At 35.2% G+C, this 23,694-nt stretch overlaps 1 protein-coding gene across 3 annotated transcripts in view; it reads left to right on the forward strand.

The window, feature by feature from the left end:
- The window catches only part of LOC150109844 (tRNA (guanine(6)-N(2))-methyltransferase THUMP3-like), a 149,690-nt gene that overhangs the window by 110,037 nt on the left and 15,959 nt on the right, over nt 1-23,694 (forward strand). For all 3 annotated transcript variants that reach the window (XM_090396940.1, XM_090396948.1, XM_090396956.1), the window contains one exon: nt 9,423-9,560. In XM_090396940.1, coding sequence (XP_090253066.1) covers nt 9,423-9,560 — 138 coding nt within the window. The remainder of the gene's footprint in view (nt 1-9,422; nt 9,561-23,694) is intronic.

Raw genomic sequence — 23,694 nt, forward strand, 5'->3', positions numbered from 1 at the left:
ACATCTGCCTTGGTGATCACAAAAAATATATCCGGCACTTTCGCTATGGCAAGTCAAGTCTGGCAGACCATGGTTTGGATACCCCTGCACACAGGATCAATTGGAAAGAAACAAAGGTACTGCACAGAAGCTCTTACAAGTCAGAAAGGTTGTTCCTGGAATCAACAGAAGCCCTGAAACATACTCCAAACCTCAACAAGTATAGCTGTATAAATCTGCCAAAGATTTGGCAGACAGTCATCCTAAGATATGCTACAATTACTCACTAGTCCCCTATTACACTGTATTGCAGTTGTCTCACTGCTGTAACAAACTTTGCTTGTATGCTCTGAAGATGCTGGATATAATTAATACCAGCGAAATATTAGCATTTAAGTTAATAAATAGTTATTTTCTTATCAATCTGTGTTCGAATCCATTACCATTAAAATCCAATCAACATCCTTGCAGACAACCTCACCACATGCCTCTCCAGCTAAATCAATCAGTATTTTTTTTTTTTTTTCAGGGCTTGTCACTGAAATCTTCAAGGTTTAGTTTCCTGTTCTCAAACTCTTTCATTTTTTCTTGAATAATGTTTGTGTATTTTAGTCTAAAGTTCACATCTGAGAGCTGCTCAACTTTTATTCGCTTTAAAACTTTCTTACATGTTCTTCTTTTCAATATGAAATTCAATTTTATCCTGCTCAAGACTAAATGGTGATCACTTTTAATTTCACATCCTGTGTACACTCTGTGTCCTGCACCAGGGAGAAAGCATCACTATCAACAATAACATAGTCAATGAGATTTTTCTTATTCCTTGCCTCTTCTCTCCGTGTGAATTTGTGCACATTTTTATGTTGGAACATTGTGTTAGTAATAGCCAATCCGTGTCCTGAGCAGAAATCCAACAGGTGTTTGCCATTATTATCAGCTTTGCTCTTTTCTCCAAATGTTCCCAAAATATTTTTGCATGTCTATCATTTCCTACTTTGGTATTTAGATCCCCAACAAAGACCAACTTTTCCATTGTGTCAGTTGCTTTCTCTAATGCCTCAAAAAATTTCTCCACTTCTGCCTTAGTAGAGCTTTCTCTGGAACCACAGGCAGAAATGTCTATTATCCAGTTCCCCATTCTGATATTTGCCTATATCACTATACTTGATATTGCCTGTCATTTAAGAAGATTAGCCTTATATTGAGTGTTGAATACTATGGCTACTACTTCTTTTCCTTGATTGTCATTGCCTGAATATAACATTTTGAATTTATTGCTCAGAAAGATCTCACCATTTTTTGTTTCACCCCTGTTACGTCGATATGGTACTTATCCAATTCCTCAGCTAGCTCCATTTCTTTGCTGTTCAATCTTCTTATGTTGATAGAACCGATCTTGAACTCTGGTGATGTTATGTTGGGTGTGTTTTAGGATTTGTTCCAGTAGCTGACTTTTCACTGTTTGCCCTGGTTACCTGGCAAAAACAATGAGGACCTTGTTAACTGGGCGACTCCCCAACCAGCATGAAATTCTGTCATGTTGTTCCATCATTTTATGTTTTAGCTTAAGCCAATAATTTAGCTGATTTAGCTGACCAAATTGTATTTGGTCAGCTAAATCCCAAATTGCCCTCCCATCCTCTTTTGTTCAGTATCCAGATAGATATCTAACAGGATGCACCACAAGAAAGTAAGGATTTGACATTAGGTTAAAAACCCTAGTCAGTTCTCTTCATTTCTTTAAAGGCTATGTGGAGGTCTCCTCTCAGTTATACAGTTTTGATCCTTTAGCATCCCTATCTTCCAGTTTTTCTTGAAAATTATCAGTTATGGTCAACAAGGAAATAGAAGGTAAATTTACATCCTGTAACCCAATCACTGACGTTGTACAAGGATTGTTTGAAAAGTTTGGTAAAAAAATAAATTAAACACTTTTTTTTTCGAAAAATCACCTTTATTTCTCAACATAGTCTCCATCGAGGTCTGCACATTTGGTCCAGCGAGTTTCTAATTTTTTCATCCCATCTAAAAAGTAGAATTACTTATCAAATTGTGCAAAATAGTCATTGACAGCCTTGATGGCATCCTCGTTCAAAGAAAATTTTTTCGCACTGAGCCATTTTAAGTTTAGGAACAAGAAGAAGTCACACTGGGCTAAATCCTGTGAATATGTTGGATGTGGAACCTATTCGAACCTCAATTTGTGCAATTTTGCCATTGCAATGGCTGATGTGTGGGATGGTGCATTATCTTGATGAAAGAGCACTTTTTTGTGCACCAATCTTGGCAGTTTTTTCTTCAGTTCTTCTTTTAAATGGTCCAACTATGATGCATAATAGACTCCTGTTATTGTCTTACCATTTTCCAAATAGTCTATTATGATAATTCCTTGGGAATCCCAAAAAACAAGGTGGCCATCACCTTCCCAGCTGACAAAACGGTCTTCGCTTTTTACGGTGCTCTTTCTCCAGACATTGTCCACGGTTTTGATTTCTGCTTGAACTTAGGTGTGTGGTGGTGGATCCAGTTTTTGTCTACAGTTAGGAATTGATGCAAAAATTCCTGCGAATTGCAATTAAACATTTCCAAACACTGCATTGAAATGTCTTTTCACATGCATTTTTGATCGACAGTCAATAATTACAGCACCCATTGCTCAGCTGTTTCATGTGCAATTTTTCGTGCAGGATATTATACACGCATTCAGTTGAGATGCCTAATGTGAACACGGTCATTATAAATGTTTGTCAAACGAGAACTACTTGTCGCACGTGGCTAAAATTTTGCCAGGGGGTCATGAAAAAGATGATACATGCCGACACTGGTATGAATGAACAAATTGTGTTGCTGTCTGTTGGAAATTTATCAAACTTTCCAAACAACCCTCATACTATGTTCTGCTGAAACTAGTAGCTCTGAAGTTTTTTTTTATTGGGGGGGGTGACATTCTATTTATCTTTTCCAAAAACTTATTCGAATAATTTTCTTTCTTGTTTTTTTTTTTTTTTTTTTTACTGTAATGGCTTTCTATTTTCTGATCTGAAATGTTTGATTTTCTTTCCGAAACCTGGTGAGAAATCATTTGATAGCACAGCATTTTATCTTATAATTTGTAACATTTTAAAATATGTGGGGTGCAGGCCACTAAATTTTATGAGCAGTTGATTTTGTAGTAACAAAATTGCTGTCACAAATAAGCAATTGCTATAACATAATCATGGACCTTCTAATAATATTAGAAGGAGAACTGGATGGAAAAAGAGGGAGAGGTAGACTCACAAGAATGTGGTTTGAAGACATTAAGGATTGGACTGGCTTGAATTACCATAAATGTTCCAGAGCAGCAAAAGACAGAAAAAAGTTCTGTAACATGGTTGCCAACCTCCTTCTAGGGGATGACACTTGAAGAATTCATGGGTCACTATGTTGTAATCTCTAATTTATGCCTATATATTTATTCACCATAAATGCTTATTAGTTATTACATAGTGATTTGTGTCATAATGAAGTTACTTAGATTTAAATTTGGAGTTGAGCAATGCCAAAATGACATTAGATCCCCCTGTCTAGTACTTCTGCTTCTTCTAAACCATTTTCCCAAATCCTCACCTATTCTAACTACTGCCATTGCATTCTTATAAACATCTTTTAATATGGCTATTAGTTTTGTATCAATTCCATAGGATTCTAGCACTGCTAATGTCACTTTCTGTTCGTTTCTGTCAAATGCCTTCTGAAAATCAACAAAGCAAGAATATATGTTTTTGTTTTTCCTCCAAACTTTCTTTGCCATTAACCGCAATCTCAAAATCTGTTGAATTATACTTCTATCTTTCCTAAATCCTGCCTGCTCGTCTGCAAGGTATGCTTCCAATTGTGTTCTCAATCTTTCTATCAATATCATCAACATCACCTTACTGTTGGAACGTCCCACTTAACTGACAGTTCCAATTATGATAGTTTCTTAAACTTATTTTTACCTCTTTAAATTCCTTTCTTCTTCGTTAGTTGTTGATTGATGCTCATCTGAATATAAGGAAATTTGTATTATACTGCACCGCCCTATATTCAGATTAGTCCAATTAATATAGAAGAATCACTCATCAACTATATTTATATTATCACTTTGTCTTCAGGCCGAGATTGTTAATAGCATTTAAGGCTTCTGCAAAGGTCCGGTTAATTTTATGAGCAGTGCAATGAAAGAAAATCAGGCAAACACCAAGTTTAATTCAACAAAGAAAACATTTAATGTGGAATGGTACAACATAAACAAGTATAAGTAACTGCAAAAAGTTATCCAAGTAAAATTTATGAGAATACATATTTAGACATTAGTAACTTCTAAGTTAGGTTTGTGAATTGTGACTAATGTTGACATTTCTTAATTCTAAAGCTTTAGTATTTTTTTCACATAGTTCTCTCTATCCAATTGGAGGAATTATATCATAAATATATTAGCTCAGTTTAAAGTATTCAGAATAATTACAATCCATTAACTATCAAACATTCAATTCTCAGTTCTTTATGCTCAGTCAATCAAGTTGAGATTACTTCTTTAAAGTTTAAGCTTCCAAATGTTACAATAACTAATCTTATGACAGGATACACTGTATTCTTTCCTCAGTCAGCTAACACTTAATAGAACAACATAACACTTATAGCTTCGAGGGGAAAGTATTTCAGTACATTTAATATCCGACCATTGACTGACATAATACCACAGCTAAGGTCAAAATATATCCGACGGAATTAACTGATATTACTTCACAAGTCATAGAAAGGACAACTCTTACCGGGTTACCACTTCTGAGCATCGAATTCGCATAGGCACAATTGGATTTCTTATTGACTTTTACTTTATGGCAACACAATTTAAAAGAAATCTTCCAGTATAATAACTGAATTATAGACACAGAAATACATAAGACTTGATGCACTTGGTTTAAGTTATTTACTGATTCCTTATTTTCTTCTATGTATTGACTTCAGTTCTGCACTATTCTTCCACTAACCATTAGGAAATCATTGAAGTATCAGAACTCCTATAGAAATAATTCCAAATGCCTATTAATTCCTTGTCCTTTCCTAGACGATTTTCGGCATATATCAACTCCCCTTCTGCCACTCACTGCCAATCTCTATGCTGTCTCTAGGGCTTCTCCCTTTACTTTTTCTTTCCAATCAACTACATTTCTCCTTTTCCTGCCAAAATCCGGTTTTAACCCGTTCAGCTTATATCAACTGGCTTTTCTCTTTATATCACGCTCTCGGCACGAGCTAACTAAAATAAACTCCGTTTCTCCGTCAGTAGCCAATCAAATCTCATCAGTAGAATTCCATAAAATTAGCTTTACTTATAGAAATAACAAAAATATATATATATCACGGTTCACATAAGGTACATTTAAATCTGTATACACAGAGTTTCTTATAATAAATTTTACAGAATTAAGTAAATAAATTGAATGTCATTTTTATATAGAGTCTTTTTATTACTATTACATATCCTAAGGTTATACAATTAATTTATAACAAACAAAACTCAAAGCATTTATATGAATAATATATTACAAGTAAAAGACTTACAACAAATAATATTTACAAGTCTTGCTTATGACATGGTGAATTATGTTAAATACGAATGAAGTATTATAATATACAGAATATCTTCATTCACAATTTAACAAATTATCTCAAAATCTGTTGAATTGTACTTCTATCTTTCCTAAATCCTGCTTGCTCGTCTGCAAGGTATGCTTCCAATTGTGTTCTCAATCTTTCTGTCAATATCATCAACAACACCTTACCAAAGTGACTTGTCAAAGCAGTTGTTCTAGATTTTTACTTTCTAGCTAATTTCCTTTCTTGTGTAATGTCACTAATATCGATTTCACCCACTCCACTGGCATTTTCCCTTCCTTCCATACCATATTACATAGTTGGTGCATTTCTGTAACCATACTTTTACCACCATATTTAATAATTTCTCCAATAATGTTATAATTACCAGGACTCTTGTTGTGTTTTAGCCATCCTATTACTTTTTCTATCCCTCTTAAAATATCCATGTCATACTCATTACTTTAATTCTTCAATCAGTTTCCCAACTCCATCTAAATCTAGCTTTTCTTCATATGGCTCACTACAGTATCTTGTCCACTGCTGTACAATTTTATCTTTATTTATCAATATTTTTCCTTTTTTTCATCTTTAATTGTGATTGGTTTTGGTTGCCATCTTCTGTTAATGGTTCTACTCGATTTGTATACCTCCCTAGCTTTGTGCTCTCCATAGTACTGTTCTATATTATTTCATTGAGCTTCTAACCATTTCATCTTATCCATTCTGACTGCTTTTTTTTTTTTCACTTCATTACACTTTCTTCTATTGCTCCTCTATTTGTTTAGATGGTTGGGTGACATCATAAAAAAATCATCCACAACTTGGTAATGATTATGATTATACAGTCTTGCCATGAATACTGTTATAACTTTCACATGCTGCACTGCCCACAGACCTGGTTCCATTAGTGGCACTGCTCACAGCATACATATTCACATTTATCAGCAAAGAGAGAGAGAGAGAGAGAGTTGTCTAGCTGTACAGGTTAACATGCAGTGGAAAGATTATGAAAACAATGTAGCTGTGATAGCACTTCACAAAGTTGGAATGCAGACACCTGTTATTTTAACAACGTGCTAAAAATACTCAGGATCAGTAGGATCTTTGTATATTGGACTGTTAACTGTTATAATGATTCAGAAGGATCAACGAACAAGTTGAATTGAATACGCTGTATTATGAAATAATTTTCAGAGAAGATAGGATGGGGGGAGGGGTAGTGCTGATGATAGCAGATGAATTGCAACCAAAAAGAATAGGAGACAAGTTCGAGGGTGGCTGTTCATTTGAAGCAATCTGGTGTGAGATTAAGGCGAGTAAAACAAAATATACCGTTGGTTGTTGCTATACATCAGGGAGTTCCACAGTTAATCTGGAAGGAATTTATTGTCAAATTAGTACGATAAATACAGTTCGAATGATTATTATGAAGGACTTAAACTATGGAAATATAGGCTGGAAGGAAGAAAGATCACATGGCAAGAAGGAAATAGAATTTATACACTTGCTGAGAGATAATTTCTTAAGGCAGCATGTGATGGATGGGACTAGTGGTTGGAGAGTATTGAACCTGGTCATAGGATCAGAAGAGCTGTCCATAACCAAGGTGACAGCATTGTCTCCAATTGGTGAAAGTGACCATGCTGTCTTGACTTGGGAGATTGTAAAACATGAGAAATATTATATCAAGAAGGGATATTTGTGGAACTACAAGGCAGGTAATTATGACATGCTTAGGAAGAAGCTTAAATCTGTACCATGACATAAAACACTACAGGGTGAGGATGTTAGTAGTGCATGGAATATAGTCAAGTGTCATCTAGAGGAAGCAGTATTAAATTGTATACCTAGGATAAGGAGGGCTAATCAGGTAGGATTTAGATGGATGAATAATATCATTAAGCATGAACTTCAAAAGAAGAAAATGCTATGGAAGATATATAAAGAAAAAGTTGACCAGCAAACTTATGAACATTACAAGGCTCATGCATGAAAAGTGGCCAGCTTGGCAAGGAAGACAAAATCAGATTATGAGGAGAATCTAGCTGAGCAGATCAAAGGAAATCCCAAGGAGATCTTTTGTTATGTGGCAAGTAAGAGGAAGAATAACTATGGAAGATTAACATTAATGAGTGATGATGGTCACAAGCAGACAGAAGCAGATAAAATAGTAGAGTTACTGAATGATCACTTTGCAAGGATATATCATCCTAGTAAGGTTACTTTAACCTATGTGACAAGCCCAGAATTAGGATAGGTGGTAGGTTGATCAGTAATCTGAGGTATGCTAAGCCTGATTTGTGTTCTCCTTTTTTGTACGTCTTTTCGGTGTTCGTTCATAAGAATTTCCCCTGATCTTCCCATCTGGCCTACGTAGCAGATGCCACAGGAACAATGATAGAAAATAAAACACAGGCCAATTATAATTATTCAAATCATTTATTTCAATCAATATACTCTCCCTCAGCTTCGATACATGTTTGTCACGGTCAATTAATTTGTTTAATAAGTTTTTTATATCTGTTTTTGGGATACTTTTGAAGGTCGTGGTTACTGCTGCTTGAACATTTTCAATGGTGTCATATCGCTTTCCTTTCATCAGCAAATGAAGTCGGGGGGGGGGGGGGAGAAGTCACAGGGTGCTAAATCAGATGAATACAGTGAGTGAGTGATCCAACACACAAACTTGGTTTTTGCTCAAAAACTGTCTCAAAGTGTTCAAACAATGAGATGGTGCATTACTGTGCAAAAGTGACCAGCTGCCTGCATCACGATATTCATGCTGTACGTGACAAATTCTTGCTATCGGTCGCTTCACAACTTTGAGATAAAACTCACCATTGACCAGGTGAAACGAATTCTTTGTGGATAATGCCATTGGAATCGTAGAAACAAATCAGCATTGTCTTTACTTTTGACTTCTCCAAGCTACTTTTTTTCGGATGCCACTCTTCTGGTGGTCTCCACTCAGCACTCTGGTGCTTTGTTTCGGGCTCATACTCAAAACATCACATTTCAAGGTAGTTTGAGTTCTTATGAGTGGTTTTAATGAGGTCCTTGCAGTGTTGAATTCAATACATTTTTTGGTCATTTGTCAACTTGTGGGGAACAAATTGCAAATTCAGTTTACGAAGGCCCAAACTCTCGGTTAAAATGTTGTGCACAGTTGATTTTGGAATTCCCAATTCATCTTCAATCAATCTTATGGACGATTTTGGGTTTTTGATGAAATCATGCACTTTTTGGATGTTAACTTTGCTCAGTCCAGTTTTTGACAGCCCAGCTTTTTGTCGTCCTCAAGCGTCTCACGACCACTTTGAAATCGTTTAAATCATTCGTAAACTTGAGTACGTGATAAGCATTCATCACTGTATGCTTTTTGAAGCATTTGATGCATTTTGGTAATACTTTTACCAAGTTTAACACAAAAGTCAATCACAGCTCTGTTTGAAACTCATTTTCCAACCTTTCGTCAAAACAGACTACCACTCTTGATATTGTCAAGAGTGACACTGTCACTTTTGACAACAAAAAGATACAACAGTGGTGCCACTAGTTTATTCAATTTTCGAAAAATTCGGTTTCTTTTTGCCAGAGGGTGTAGATGGTGCCATCTTGCAGTGTAGCTGTAGATTGAATGGATAAGATAGGATATACAAATTTATTCTCATCTATTGCATTGTTTCCAAGTATGAAAATTTTAGATTAAAATCACTTGTATTGCTGACATAGAAAATTGATTTTTCAATTTTGTTTGCTATACAGTTTTTTGCACCTTTTAATAAAATGTTGATTACCTTCTTCTTTTTTGTTTCTAGCCATTTGGTAAAAGACTTGGATCAAAAGCAGATAACCGTGCTTTGTATCCCAAATTACTCAGAGAGCTGGCAAGAGTAAGCCAACCCTCTACAGGACGAGCTGTTCTGCTTACATATGATAAGAGAAGCCTTTTTAATGTAAATTTCCTTTTTATTATTTGTATCTGTATTTTTGGTTCATGATTAAACACTTGAAATACTTTATTTGCTTTATTTTATTAGTCATGAACGAACTATAGAAATTTAGTTAAAGAAATATAGCTGATAGATTGTGATTTTATAACTATTGAAAATATAAAGAAACTTGCATAGTTTTAAGAGCATAGTTATTTCCATTCCCTTAGAGAGTATCATTAAACAACAGTTACCAAGGTAAAGGCTGTAATATTACATAAGTTTAAGATAATCTGTATGAAAGTTTAGCTGCTGGTGTTATTAGCCTTTACATGAAGTCATGTGACTCGAATTTTTGCAAAGAATTTTCCCAATTTCTCTTTCTTATGTGTCTTTTTTTTTTTTTTTTTTATCAGTCAATTTCTTGATATTTTTGTTTTGTCATAGTTTTACTTTGAGTCGTTGATTATTATAATTATGAACACCTCCATGGATGTCTGTAAACTCATCACAGGAGAACTAGCATTACAGAAACCAAACACTTACCTTAATTTGCACCATAACCATAACTGTTATGCATTGCTTTGAACTCCTTAACTGTCGCAGCACACAACTGACTCTGGCAACCCATTTTACTCATTCACTCTCCAAGCAAAAAATCTAACTAAACACTTTCTTAATTTCCAGGGATGATCCCTAGTTCTCTCCATATTAATCATGTACTGAAAAACTCTTCTCTGTCAATCCTGTAGCAACCTTTAAGTAACTTATATGTCTCTGTCATTTCTCCTCTTTTCCTCGTATGCACTAATTTCTGTGACCCACAAATCTTCAATCTCTCCTCATAAGGAGCATCCCATGGACTGTCACTTTCACCTCTTCTATGTCTCCAAGGAACCTAGGTGAGTATATCTGAGTGCAGTAGTCAAGATGGGGCCATATCAAGGCCTTATAAAGAGGTATGACCTCTTTATCTCTGATTGTTAGTGTGTTTTTTAATAACCAGGTAATTCTAAGTTATTTTAGTTCACTAGTACCCTAAGATCCTTAGCTTATTGAATTTTTTGTAGTTATTTCCATCCATGCAGTACATAGCTGATAATCTTTTCATCCCAAAATGTATAACATTGCACTTTGCCACATTAAACTAATAACCATCCTTCTTTGCCCATACTGATAGCACATGCCTTCCCCTGGACTCAACTCCTTCATAAGGTATTCTTTTATGTTTATCCATTAGCCATCCTTTTATCTATCTCACCAGCTTCATATCCATGCACATTTGCTTTAACAAAGTTCTTTGTGGTACCCTGTCAAATGCTTTTTCCAAAATCTAACAGTATCATTCTGTAACTATTGCCCTTATTCAACTCATCTGTTACATTATAAAAAGTGAGTAAATCACTGAGGAATGACTCTTCACAAAACCACACTGCCCCACATAAATTCCTGATTTCTATCCGCCCATTCCTGAATCTTGCTTTTAACAACTTCTCCAACTTTGACGACTACTCCTGAAATGCTGATTGGTTTATAATTTGCTACTTCTGTCTTGGAGCCTCATTTATGCAATGGAATTATTTTATCCTTCAGACTTTCCCAGAGCTAAGACTTGAACAACGTGGTCAAAGGCACATTCTTATGCTATGTAAGCTGATACCCATCTAATCCCATAGCTATATTCATATCAAGGTTCTGTAAGATCATGTACGCTTCTGCTTTGTAGACCTCTGTTTCAGTATTGGCCTTTGTTACATCTGTTACTGCAATATCTCCTCCACCAGGGTGATACACCTTTGTAAAGTGATCACTCAGTAATTCAAACTATTTCATCTTCTTCACTCACCTTCCTACCATTATCACCTTCCTTTGGCTTATCTTTAGCTGCTTCAGCTAATTTCATCTCGTAATCTTTTTTTGCCTTCCTTACCATACCAGTCACCTATAATTATGATCATAATTATAAATTGATTTATAATATTTAGAAAGCTTTGGGTGTTGACAGCCACACTCAGTAGTGCTTATTTAATGGTATGGACTCATAAGAACAAAATAAATAATAATCATTTCCTTGTGTGTGTGTGTGTGTGTGTGTGTGTGTGTGTGTGTGTGTGTGTGTGTGTGTGTGTGTGTGTGTGTGTGTGTGTGTGTGTGTGTGTGTGTACACTCACACTCAAGGAGTGCACCAAATATTATGGGTCTAATTATTAATATTTTGACTCGTTTCTGATCATCAACTTTTCCAAATTGGTCTCTTACCTTTTGAATCTCTGGTTCATCCTCGTACATTTTGAACTTCTAAAGCACTCCTGACTACACCTTACTTATAGCTTGATCTTCCCATATGTCTTTTCTTCTTATTTTTGTCTCAGAATATTTGTTTTGCTAACTTTTCAGTTCACATTCTGTTTAAATTGCTGTATTGTGTTATATTAAATATGCTTACATGTTTTTGAATATTAATAATGTCAGGTTATTTTTTAACATATTTATCTTTTGTGGTATAGAATTACTCTTACATTACAAAAAATCATTTATTCCAAAACATTTTGCAACTTCACATCTATTTTTATATTCCTTTCACAATCTTTCCATTTCTTTTGTTTAGCTACTTCTTTTTTTCTATCACTATTCTATATCTTTCTTTATTCTATATTTTTCAAGTGATTTTTTTCTATCACTTTTCTATCTTTCTATTTAGCTATTTTGTTTACTTTTATAACTGAACTTTCCTTCACCTTACTTTATATTATCTAAGAGCCTCTGCAGACTTACTTGCTCAGAATGTTCCATAGAATGTCTCTTTTCTTCCTCTTTTTTATATTTAATCCACACATGAGGTTAATAGCATATCAATGACATGTATGTTCTGTGTGGGATGCAGGTAAGGATTGAGAAATAAGAATTCCATTGACATTTTTCATAAAGAGCTGGAGATTGTAGTTGTTCAGAAATACATTACGAGGAAGACTGAGACTGTTCCAGAGGACAGAAGTAGATGGGATAAGATAGATGAGGAAAAAGAAAAGCAAGCTCAATGTTTTTGCAGTTGTACCGAAAAGGGTGCTGCTCTTGTTTTAACAGTTCCACCAGAAAAGCAGAAGAATGATATTTGCCAGCTCATGCTTCTGCAAGATCAAGGTTGGAGCGAGGCTGGAGGAAGAGTCATAAATGAGCCAAATTGCTCTCCTTTGGGACAGAATCAAGAAATATATGAATGATATTTTGAGGATGAACAGATTTTTGGATATGTGTGGGGTTAGTGGCTGGGTGGGTGTAAAATACCATGGAAAAGAATGCTTATTTTTTTAGAGGCTATTGATGTGTTTATGCCAGGTGTGTCAGTCCAAGAGATCTGATCTTGTCTGGTGATTTGTATATTACTGAGAATAAGGTAAAGTGAGCTGAGGTTTTTTTTTTTAAGCCATGACTACATTTTGGTAGTATTGAAGGTGATCAGGTTGTCCTTGTCCCACTGAAGAATGGTATGTAGATTAGTGTTTAAAGTACTGGTTGCTTGGAATGTCTGAGAAGTAGGTGGCTTGTTGAAAGAGTAGGATGAATGGAGTTTGCTATTATCAGCAAAACTGTGGATACAGTTTGTGGTGATTGAGAGTAGGTCACTTGTGTATAGTAAAAAGTGGGGATAGGTAATAGGACAGAGCCTTGAGGAGGCACTTCTGCATTGGTGGCAAAGCTCAAAGAGAGGGCATCATCAAACATGACATGCAGTGAGGAAGAGAGAAAGCTAGCTATCCAGTTGTAGAGGATAGGAAGAAGAAGAACAAAGGGGTGGAAAGCAGATCACTAAGCAGGCCTCAATGCCAAATACATTCAAAAGCCCCAGGGATGTTTAGGATGTTTCTGAACTTTTCCGTGGCAAGTGTCCAGTGGTGGGTAACTTAGTCTAAGAGACTAACCCATGGATCTGGATTAATGGAATCCCTGTGAATGCTGATTTCTAAGTAGTGAAGTTGACTATTGACAACATTCTCCATTATTTTGGAGAGGATTGAGGTGATAAGAAAATAAGAACTCTATCTACATCCAGTTCTTATTTTTCTGTCTTTGTATATAACTACTCCATGCTTCTCTGTATATGTAATTCTTGATATGTACCCTCAGCAGGGCAAGAGAGGGATGTATACGTGATAGTACTCATGAAAAGTTTACATCATTCCTTAAATTGAAATATAACGTCTGCCAATGTTGGAAGATGTTATATTTCAATCTTCTAATCACTTACTACAGTATCAATCCACCTAGATCTTGGTTTTCCTTTGGGTCTTTTTTTCCTGCCATCCTAGCAATATAGACCTGTGTTGCTAACCTTTTCTCTCATATGCTGTTTAAGTGATGATCATAACAATCTGAGATTAGCTCTGCTTACAAATTCTTGAATGCTAACAGTTTTAATTTCTTTTTCGAATATCCTCATTTTTAATACAATTCTGCTACTGATGTCATCTGTTCACTCCCCTAATCTTTCTCTTATATATCTTATATATCTTATAAATCTTATATATCTGTTCTCCAGTCTTTGAAGTGTTTTGTTTCTAACCCATGTTTAGTGTTTCTAATTCCTTATATTTCTGACATCTCTGAACCTGTTGGTAGAATTTTGAAGATGTTTCACCTTAATCCCACATATTTGCCTATCAACAAAATTTCTCATTTCTCACCATCTATGAAAGATAAAATGTCGCCTGTGTCTCAGCTGGTGTTTACCACATCCCTGTTGAATGTAATTTAGAATACTTTGGGCATACAGGTCATTCTGTGAGGAAGGAATGGACATCAGTACTATATTGAATATCTTAAAAAAAAACCTCAAAAGTCTAGTCTGTAGTACTGTTGCAAAGTAGTATTCTATGTCATGAAGCTCATTCTTCTCCATAGAAGCAGTTTTAAATATGAACACCTATTCAAAGAAATTGTGACGCCCTTTTACATCTGTATGATCTGAATCAGAATGATTCACACTCTCTCTCTCTCTCTCCCCTTCTCCCCCTCCCCCCCCCCCCAAAAAAAAAAAAAAATTGGGGATATTCCCATCTTATGCAAATATCAGAAAAAAAAAAAAAAATTGTTTAATAAATATTATTTCTCTAGCACATGGCAACTTTTCTTAGTGAAACCTTTGGGTATCCATAACTATAAAATAACATATGCCACAGTAAATTACTTTTTAATTATGTAAGTATTTCGTCTTATGTATCATAAGACATCATCAATACAATTAAAACAACAATAGGAACTGAATTCAAAAAACAGTTATGTGCATGCTTAAATTGGAATCCCTCTCATATATAGTCGTGTGTTCATGAATTAAAACTAATGGGCTGAATTAAAATTACCTAAATTAAAATATAGCAGATAAATTATTGAATACAATTGAGGATAACAATTTCCCAAAATTTGAATAGTGAGACAGTCATTTCAATTGTTAGGTCTATGAAGTAAGGCTTTAATGATTTTGAAGAATCCCTAAAACAAGAATTAGAAATTATCAAAGAAACAGTCTTACTAAATGGATATAATCCAATAAGAACCCCCAAAAAATAATTAATCACTCTCCTATAAATCAACCCAGACAAGAAGTTCCATTCCATATATTAAAGGCATCTCTGTACATGTGGCAAAAATTATGAGAAAATATCCACTCATTGCTACTTACAAACTCATCAACCAAATTCACAACTCGCTACCTTCTCCAAAAGACAAGCTCTCACCAATGATGCTACCTGGCATATACGAAGTATCATGTTTGTGTAACTTGTTCTTGTCTGACTATGGACAAATAGGAAGATCTATAAATAAACATATCTCTGAACATCAAGACCACACTGCCTTATCAAAGCTCTGTACAACGTGGAATTGAAAATGCTAACCACAGGATCCATTGGCAAAACGTCAAGTTGCTACATAGATCCACATATAAACATGAACGGCTATATAAATAAAGTGCTGAAATCTTACTTCATAGACCTAATCTTAATCAAAACTGTCTCACTATTTCAAAAGGTTGGGAAATTGTTATCCTCAATTGTATTTAATAATTTATCAATTAATTGTATTAATTGATAAATTCACTGGATGGAGATCTCCACATTGCCTTTAAAGAATGTGAAGAACCAACTGTAGCTTCTCACCTTCATGTGGTGCATGCCATTTGTAAGAATTCACTGGGTACCGAATGAATGAGGATGGGCTAGCAATTTGGAACTTACTATCTTAGCTGTTAAATGGTGAAGATAACTTCACTTAACAATTAAGGAGTTGAATTGATGTTTTCTTCAGAGTTTACCATTGAGATTCCAAAGTTTAGTTCTTGTTTTCAAATTGTTTCATTTTTTTAGATAATGTTTGTATAGTTGAGTCCACAGCGTATCTGTAAAATCTGATCAACAGTAATTCTTTTTAAAACTTTCTTACATATTTTTCTATTCATTGTGATATTAATTTTTATCACAATGAATAGAACATGAATAGATCAACTAAATGATGATCACCTCCAATTTCAAAACATTGTATACTCTTGTATCCTGAACCAACATGAAAAGGCTAGGTGAAGGTGTCCTATCCCTATCAACAATAACATAGTCAGTATAGTGTGCACTTACTATTGTTATTTGCTTTGTCCGTTTTTCAAAAATTTCTGAAAATGTTTTTATATACCTGATGGGATTCATTTCCTACTCTGCTATGTAGATCTTCAACAAGGACCACTTTTCCAATTTCTTTATACTAGCTGCTTGATCTAATGACAGAAATTACCCCCCCCCCCCTCTTCCTTTGAAGAACCTTTTGTGATACCACAGGCAGAAATAAGTTTCACTGTCCATTTTCCCATTTTGAAATTTGCCACATAATCCTACTTGAAATTGCCTTCCAGTCAAGAAATTTATCTTCGTGTTTAGCATTGAATGCTGTGTTGTTGTCTTTCCTTGATTGTTACTTCCCAAATGTGATATCTTATGCATATTATTTAGTGGGATCTCACCTGTTTTAGTCTTCTTTGTCTCAGTTAATACTTATGTCCACATGATACTTTTCCAGTTCTTATGTTCAATTTCTTTTCTGTTAATACTCCTTATATCGATAATTTCTATCTACAGTTGTTCAGATATTGGGTTTGTTGTTGTTTTTATTCTTCTTTATCTAGGTGATGACTCATGGTTTGTTCCAGTAGTTGACTTTTCACTGAACTGGTTCCCTAACGAAAACAGCAGAGGCCTAGTTAACTAGTTAAACATTGGCTTAAACAGTGAAATCTCATCACTGTTTAAGCCAATATAAAGCACAATTTGATCATACACTCAAGTTGGATATCTGAGGAGTGACAATCTGAGAAGTTATAGCTGTGGTTTAAGAGGGGCTGGATTGAAGAATTATTGAATCAACAGAAATTGTCCTCAGTCTAATCCACCTTAATATTGATCTCAGCTATAACCTCTCTGATTGTCACTCCTCACCTATCCAACTTTGGCATATGCAAGATCATTTCCAGGTTCTTGAACATGCTCAACAATATTATGACATCCAGATGCCTTCAAATCTCAGCAATCCATTTGCAACTTAATTTATAGCTGTTGTCTCTTGTAATGTATATTTTTTATATTTCTCTCTTCATGTTTTTCACCCAGTGAAGTCTTCTAAGATGAAACTAGTTGTACATTCAAATAATAAAGTTTTTTTTTTCTATTTTGTTATACCTCTGCTCTTTATCATTAAACTTCTTCAAAAAAAATAAACGAATAAAATAATAAAAAATATATGTATAAAGCCCTTTTTGTACGTGTGCACATGCATGTGTGTGCACACACACGTGCATGAAAGAGGTATAGCACATTATTGCCGTGAGTGGTATAGATGAGTATTGGGGAGAAAGGGGAATTTGTCTTTTTTCTTGAAAAGTTGGTAGTAATTGAGGAACAGTTCTTGAGGAAGACTGTTCCAAAGAACCTAAGCAGTGGAATAAAAGAGAAGGAGAAGAAGCAGGCTGAGTGATTTTGTACAGTAAAGGAATGTTTGACAGCTATTGCTTATGTTTCAACAAGGCCAGTGGAAAGCAGAATAATAGATGTTCAGTTTAGTAAAACATTGTTCAAAGAAGTGCCATTAGACATATTATCTGTGAGATAGTACTGATTAAACCGAATGAAGTGAGAAAGAGAGAGACAGGTCTGTCAACTGAATTGTTGTTTCTTCTGGACAATATCAAGAATTTTATTATTATTATATGGTATCTCCATTGAGTCTGGAGACTCATCGTGGGAAACCTAAACTACTATACACACAAACCTATCATACCTCTCCTTAAACTTATTGGCTGTCAGGGAACTCACAACTAATTCTGGCAATCCATTCTGCTCATTCATTACTCTGCAAAAAAACCTGGTCTGCACACTGCTGGTCTGAATTTAAGGAAAATTTCTTGCATACTATCGCAAACATGCAGTCTTCTGAGTATGGGTTGATTTAAGATTAGTACAGAGACAGAGTTTATTGTTTCTTGGTAAAAAGTAACATCTTCAGTAGAAAAGGATGTCGAGTTTATAAAAGGTAGGAAGCTATTGGTGTGACTGTTTATGTCAGGAAAGACTAGAGGAGGTAAATGTCAGAAGATCTGAACTTGTCTGGCAATTTATATATTATTGAAGGTGAAAGAAAGTAAATTGAGATCCTTGTGAGAATAAAAGCAAGAATGATATGAAGAGCAGTGCCTTGAAGCTTGGGATGTTTGTGGACTGCAGAATTTATTATTTGAATAGGAGGAATGAAATGTGCTATCAGACAAAAATTGTGGATAGAATTATTGGTCACTGAGAGAGAAAGGGGAGAGAACATTTATGTGTAGGAGAAAAGAAGTAGGTGATAGAATAGAATGCTTAGGCTTAATAAGATCAAGGATCTCTATCAAAGGTTAGTGAAAAGTGAGGTAATATCAAGGCCAGTCATGATGTCAGAATCTGTTACAGTTAAAATTTCTGTCAATGTTTTAAAGTGCAAAGAATGTTTAATAGATGGAGAAGTGTCTGTAAGGGAGGAAAGTGATTTGGATTAATGTTTAACCAGTTTATAGTTGGGACTGTCTGTGCTATCTACTATTGGATGAAGTTGAGTGTGGGGTTTATGAATTTTTGGGACCATGTATATCCAGGGTTTGAGATAAGGTCTAATTTTTTTAGGCCAGGATCTGATTTTTTTTTTTTTTTTTAAGAATTTGAACACCTTTTTTCTTTTTTGATTTTGTGGGATCCCAATTTAGGATCTAATGTGAGCAGGAGGCTAAAAGAGTACTGGTTTTAAAAATTACGATCAGCATAGAATGTGGTATCTATGAACTTGCATCCACAGTAGCTAATATTCTGAGTAAATCCAAACCTCCCAAGAATACCATTCCACCAAAAGAAATATGAGCACTTCAAAAGCTGTATAAGAATAAACAATTGATTGTAACTAAAGCCAATAAGAGAAATAAACGCTACTCTCATTGTGAACCAAGTGGAGTACAACAGAAAAATCTGACTTCTGTTGGAATCTGGTGGATGCAAGTTCATAGATACCACATTCTGCACCGATCACAATTTTTAAAAAAGGTGCTTTTTGGGCACAATGGCAAAATTATGCCCATGACTAAGTGCATTGACTGTGTTCTTGTCATAGTTGCAGTTCGGAATAACATAAAGCATGTCAACTTGGTAAGTGAAAACTGAAATTGGGTAGGAAACCAACAAAATGTTAATGAGTTTAATAAATGTAATTTTTTCCTCTTGGAGTTGGCTATAACATTAAGCATTATTTTTAAGACTTATTATTAAGTCTTTCTTTACGTATTAAAATTCAACACAAAGAAATTGCACATAAAGCACATTAACTCAAAGTAAAAACTGAAATTGTTGAGCTCAGTATGAGTACTGTTAAAACCCCTTTTTTACACTTTTCAGGGGACTGATGGAAAAAAGTGTAAATAGGAGGAAATGTAAAAAAACATTTTAAAAAAGGCTAAAATATGATTTACTGCTAGTATGTGAGTCTAGATACTAGATTACAAAATTTAATAACTGAAAATAAATGAATTTACAATTACTGACATTTATCTATTTAAAAAAACTTTTTTTTTTTTTTTTTACATAGTGCCAGATTGCTTTCTATTGAGTTCAATGCTTGACCTGTTTTTCACTATCGTGTTTAAAGTGGACACAGAGAGTCCAAGATCTTTTGCTAAATGCACATGTGTTCCAGCATGCCAATCTATACATCACAGAATTGCCATCTTTTCTTCTACCGAAATACATTTTCTGTCTTTTTTTTTTTCTCCATGTTACTAACATGGATAATCCACCACTGCAACTTTCACATGCTAAATTACGTAGCAGAAATTCTGTAATATCAGTTCGTACTGTGATTGAAAAATCACGGTATCGCTCATCACTACATTACTGCTGCAAGCTTGCAGTCACCGTGATGGTGGAAACGAAACTACAGCCAAAGGCAACGCCATATGGGAACAGAAATGTGCAGATTTCTGCAGAAATCACGGTATCGCTCATCACTACATTACTGCTGCAAGCTTGCAGTCACCGTGATGGTGGAAACGAAACTACAGCCAAAGGCAATGCCATATGGGAACAGAAGTGTGCAGATTTCTGCAGAAATCAATTCGAAAATCAGTGTTGCCACCCGAGAAAAAAATGCAAATCATGGGAAATAACGTCCACATCAAGTTGTTAATGGCAAGAGAACAATATATCGTAAGGATAGGCCTTAAGATGGGACCAACGGAAAATGACGTAAAAATGGGGTTTTACTGTAAATATTTTTAGCTTTGGCAGAATTAAACTTCTGTCAGAATAAGTTAAGGGGATAAAAATCCCTTATTGTTTTTTCAGCCAGTAAGCGAAACTAAGATCGAAAACTACGATCTGTAACGTTTCATGCCGACGAACTGTCAGCGTATCCAAGCGTAAGTGACCACTTGGTAGTGCCACACCACGGCAACTCATAATGTAAAACAGTACTACATCTCTTAAGAGCTGTGTGTTTTACATTATGAGAAAATATCAAGAACAGTGAGGGAGTTTGCTCCACCTTTGCAACGAGTTGCCGTGGTGTGGCACTACCAAGTGGTCACTTACGCTTGGATACGCTGACAGTTCGTCGGCATGAAACGTTACAGATCATAGTTTTCGATCTTAGTTTCGCTTACTGGCTGAAAAAAACAATAAGGGATTTTTATCCCCTTAACTTATATCAACCTCGCCAGAAAAAAATAGCCGCTTTGGCTTTTCATCTTAGTTATAGTATGTTATAATATAATATAGTGACACACCTTTCGGTCAATCGTATAGCAAAAGTATGTAAGTTTTCTTCACTTAAACTCTGATATTCTAGGTCTAGCTACTCACTGATGAGACCTCAAAAAAGGTTGAAACCGGTCTGGGTAGTGACCTCTCCTCATAATGTAAAACAGTACTACATCTCTTAAGAGCTGTGTGTTTTACATTATGAGAAAATATCAAGAACAGTGAGGGAGTTTGCTCCACCTTTGCAACGAGTTGCCGTGGTGTGGCACTACCAAGTGGTCACTTACGCTTGGATACGCTGACAGTTCGTCGGCATGAAACGTTACAGATCGTAGTTTTCGATCTTAATTTCGCTTACTGGCTGAAAAAACAATAAGGGATTTTTATCCCCTTAACTTATATCAACCTCGCCAGAAAAAAATAGCCGTTTTGGCTTTTCATCTTAGTTATATTCTGTCAGAATCTTATATAGTTTGGAATGATATTTGTGCCCTAACACCTTTTAAAGAAGATCAGCCAGTGAGTTGGCTCAACAATTTCAGTTTTCATTTACCAAGTGTATTGAACTGTGTTCTCTGAAAGGACATAGTCACTGCATTTAGTCATGGGCATAATTTTACCATCATACCCAAAAAAATACCAATTTAAAAACAGTAAGTGCTGACTTACAACTCAAATACAGACTAAGTATTGCTTGATATAATGTCCCATTTACAATACATAACTGTAGTGTTTCAAAAAGCTTTTCTCTTGGCATTTTATCATATGCATCAATTTCTCTACTGAATGTTTCTTATTAGAAACATTGTCCGCACGGTTAGCCCTAGTGGCTTTGCGCTTCGCAACCATATGCCTGGGGAAGGAGTGTCCTAGGTTCGATTCCTGTCGCCGACGTGAGGAGTTTCAGAATCTTCCTCAGCCATAGCCAAGTTAGCTGGTCTTGGGCATGGACAGTAGGGTTTTTCCCCAGTTTATCCTGGGGTTGGGGTTTTTCATTCCACAAGCAGGCAAACCGGCCCCGTGAACACACGGATCTACAGCATAAATATTTAACCCCTCCATGAGGGGGCTCAACTTGCCCCAATAGGGATGGGGAGGGAGGGAGGAAACTCCATATGAATAAATAAATAAATTAGAAACATTCATTAGAGAAATTTCTCCATAACTCTCACATTCAGTTTTATTTCCCTTTTTTATAGATGGTATTATGAGAGGACTACTCTAATCATCTGGATTTTGATCCTCTAACCAGACCTTCTGAATTTTGCACTGTAGCCACTGTAAAACTTATTTGGAAATTTCTGGTAGAATATTCATCTACTCGAGTTGCCTTTCATGTTTCAGGTTTTTTATGACTTTTTCTACTTCAAGTATCTTTCAAAATAATTACTACAGACATGAAGAATATCCTTAACTTCAGTTTTCATGTCACCTTTATCATCTGAATTTTGATCCTCTAACCAGATCTTCTGAATTATGCACTGTAGCCACTGTAAAATTTTTATGCTCCCATATTGAACATTTCTGGTCAAATATCATCCACTCCAGTTGCTTTGCCATGTTTCATATTTTTCTCTAATTCCTTTTATGTACTCTTTCCTCCATTTCTAAGCTTCATCAACAGCCTCTAGAATATTTTACCACCTTCCTGATATTTACTTTCTATGTTCTTATCAAAGTTTCCCTGACTTTGCTTTGCTTTCATACATTTTTGTCTGCATTCTCTAAGACAGTGGTCTCCAAACATTTCGCCGTGAGGGCCACATTGGGTACTTCAGCACTGTTCAGTGGGCCGCAGTAATAAAAAACTCTAGAACTAGATATATGAGTTTTATCGAAAGCAGATAAAAACTGATTACAGAGTATGTGAGATTAAATTATCGTATATTAATGACAACAAACATTATCAGCAAATTCTCATATTATTATCACAAATTATAATAAAACCATTAATGTGAATGATGTAACTGTTTGTTTTTAAAATCTTATTAAACTCAGGTTCAAATTTTAAAGTGCTAATTACAAGTAGCGATTTCAAATGTTCATCAGATAATTTGCCCTGTATTTTGAATTGATATATTTCATTCGGGAAAAAGTTTGTTCGCAAAGATATGTTGTCCCAAAAATAGAGATAAATTTACAAGCAAATTTCTTCAAATTTGGGAACTGCTCAGAGTTCAAATATTTATAAAAATCGATCAAGTTTCCTTCCTGATAGGCGGAGGAGGGGAGATATGATTGAGACATTCAAATTACTGAAGGGTTTCTATAAAATTAATTCAGAAGATAGTTTTGAGAACAGGGCTGGTTGTGGGAGGACTAGGGGACATCCATGGAAACTGGGCAAAAGTGTGGTTAGTAAAGGTGTTAGAGCTGGGTTCTTTACTTTTAGAGTAGTGAATGAGTGGAATGCGCTCCCTGAGTCTGTGGTGGATGCTGTGACAGTGAATGAGTTTAAGGCGAGGTATGATAGATACTGTATGAATGTCGAATAGTTGTGATGAATATGATTTGGGGCCTCCCTCGATGAGTCTAATGACTCCCTGGAGTTGCCTGTAATAATAGTAATAGTAATAATAAAAATTTATCTTTAATATGTTCATTTGCCTGAAGTTCAATCATTTCCATTTGAAGTTGACTTGGGACATCAGTAACAACACAGTCAAATGGATTTTGAAACAATCTTATTTCCCTAGCATTGGCGTCCAAATTAGCAAATCGCTTCTGAAATTGTTGTTTAAGATCTGAAATAACTAATTCATTTTTTTCCATTCAGAAAACAATTTGTTTAAATTTTTGAATTATTCTGAGAGAAATTTAAATTTTTGAATGTTTAAATAAAGAATTAC

Source organism: Typopeltis vanoorti, chromosome 1 (genome assembly GCF_054136105.1).
Source record: "Typopeltis vanoorti isolate ZY-2024b chromosome 1, IOZ_Tvanoo_1.0, whole genome shotgun sequence".
Lineage (NCBI taxonomy): Eukaryota > Metazoa > Arthropoda > Arachnida > Uropygi > Thelyphonidae > Typopeltis > Typopeltis vanoorti.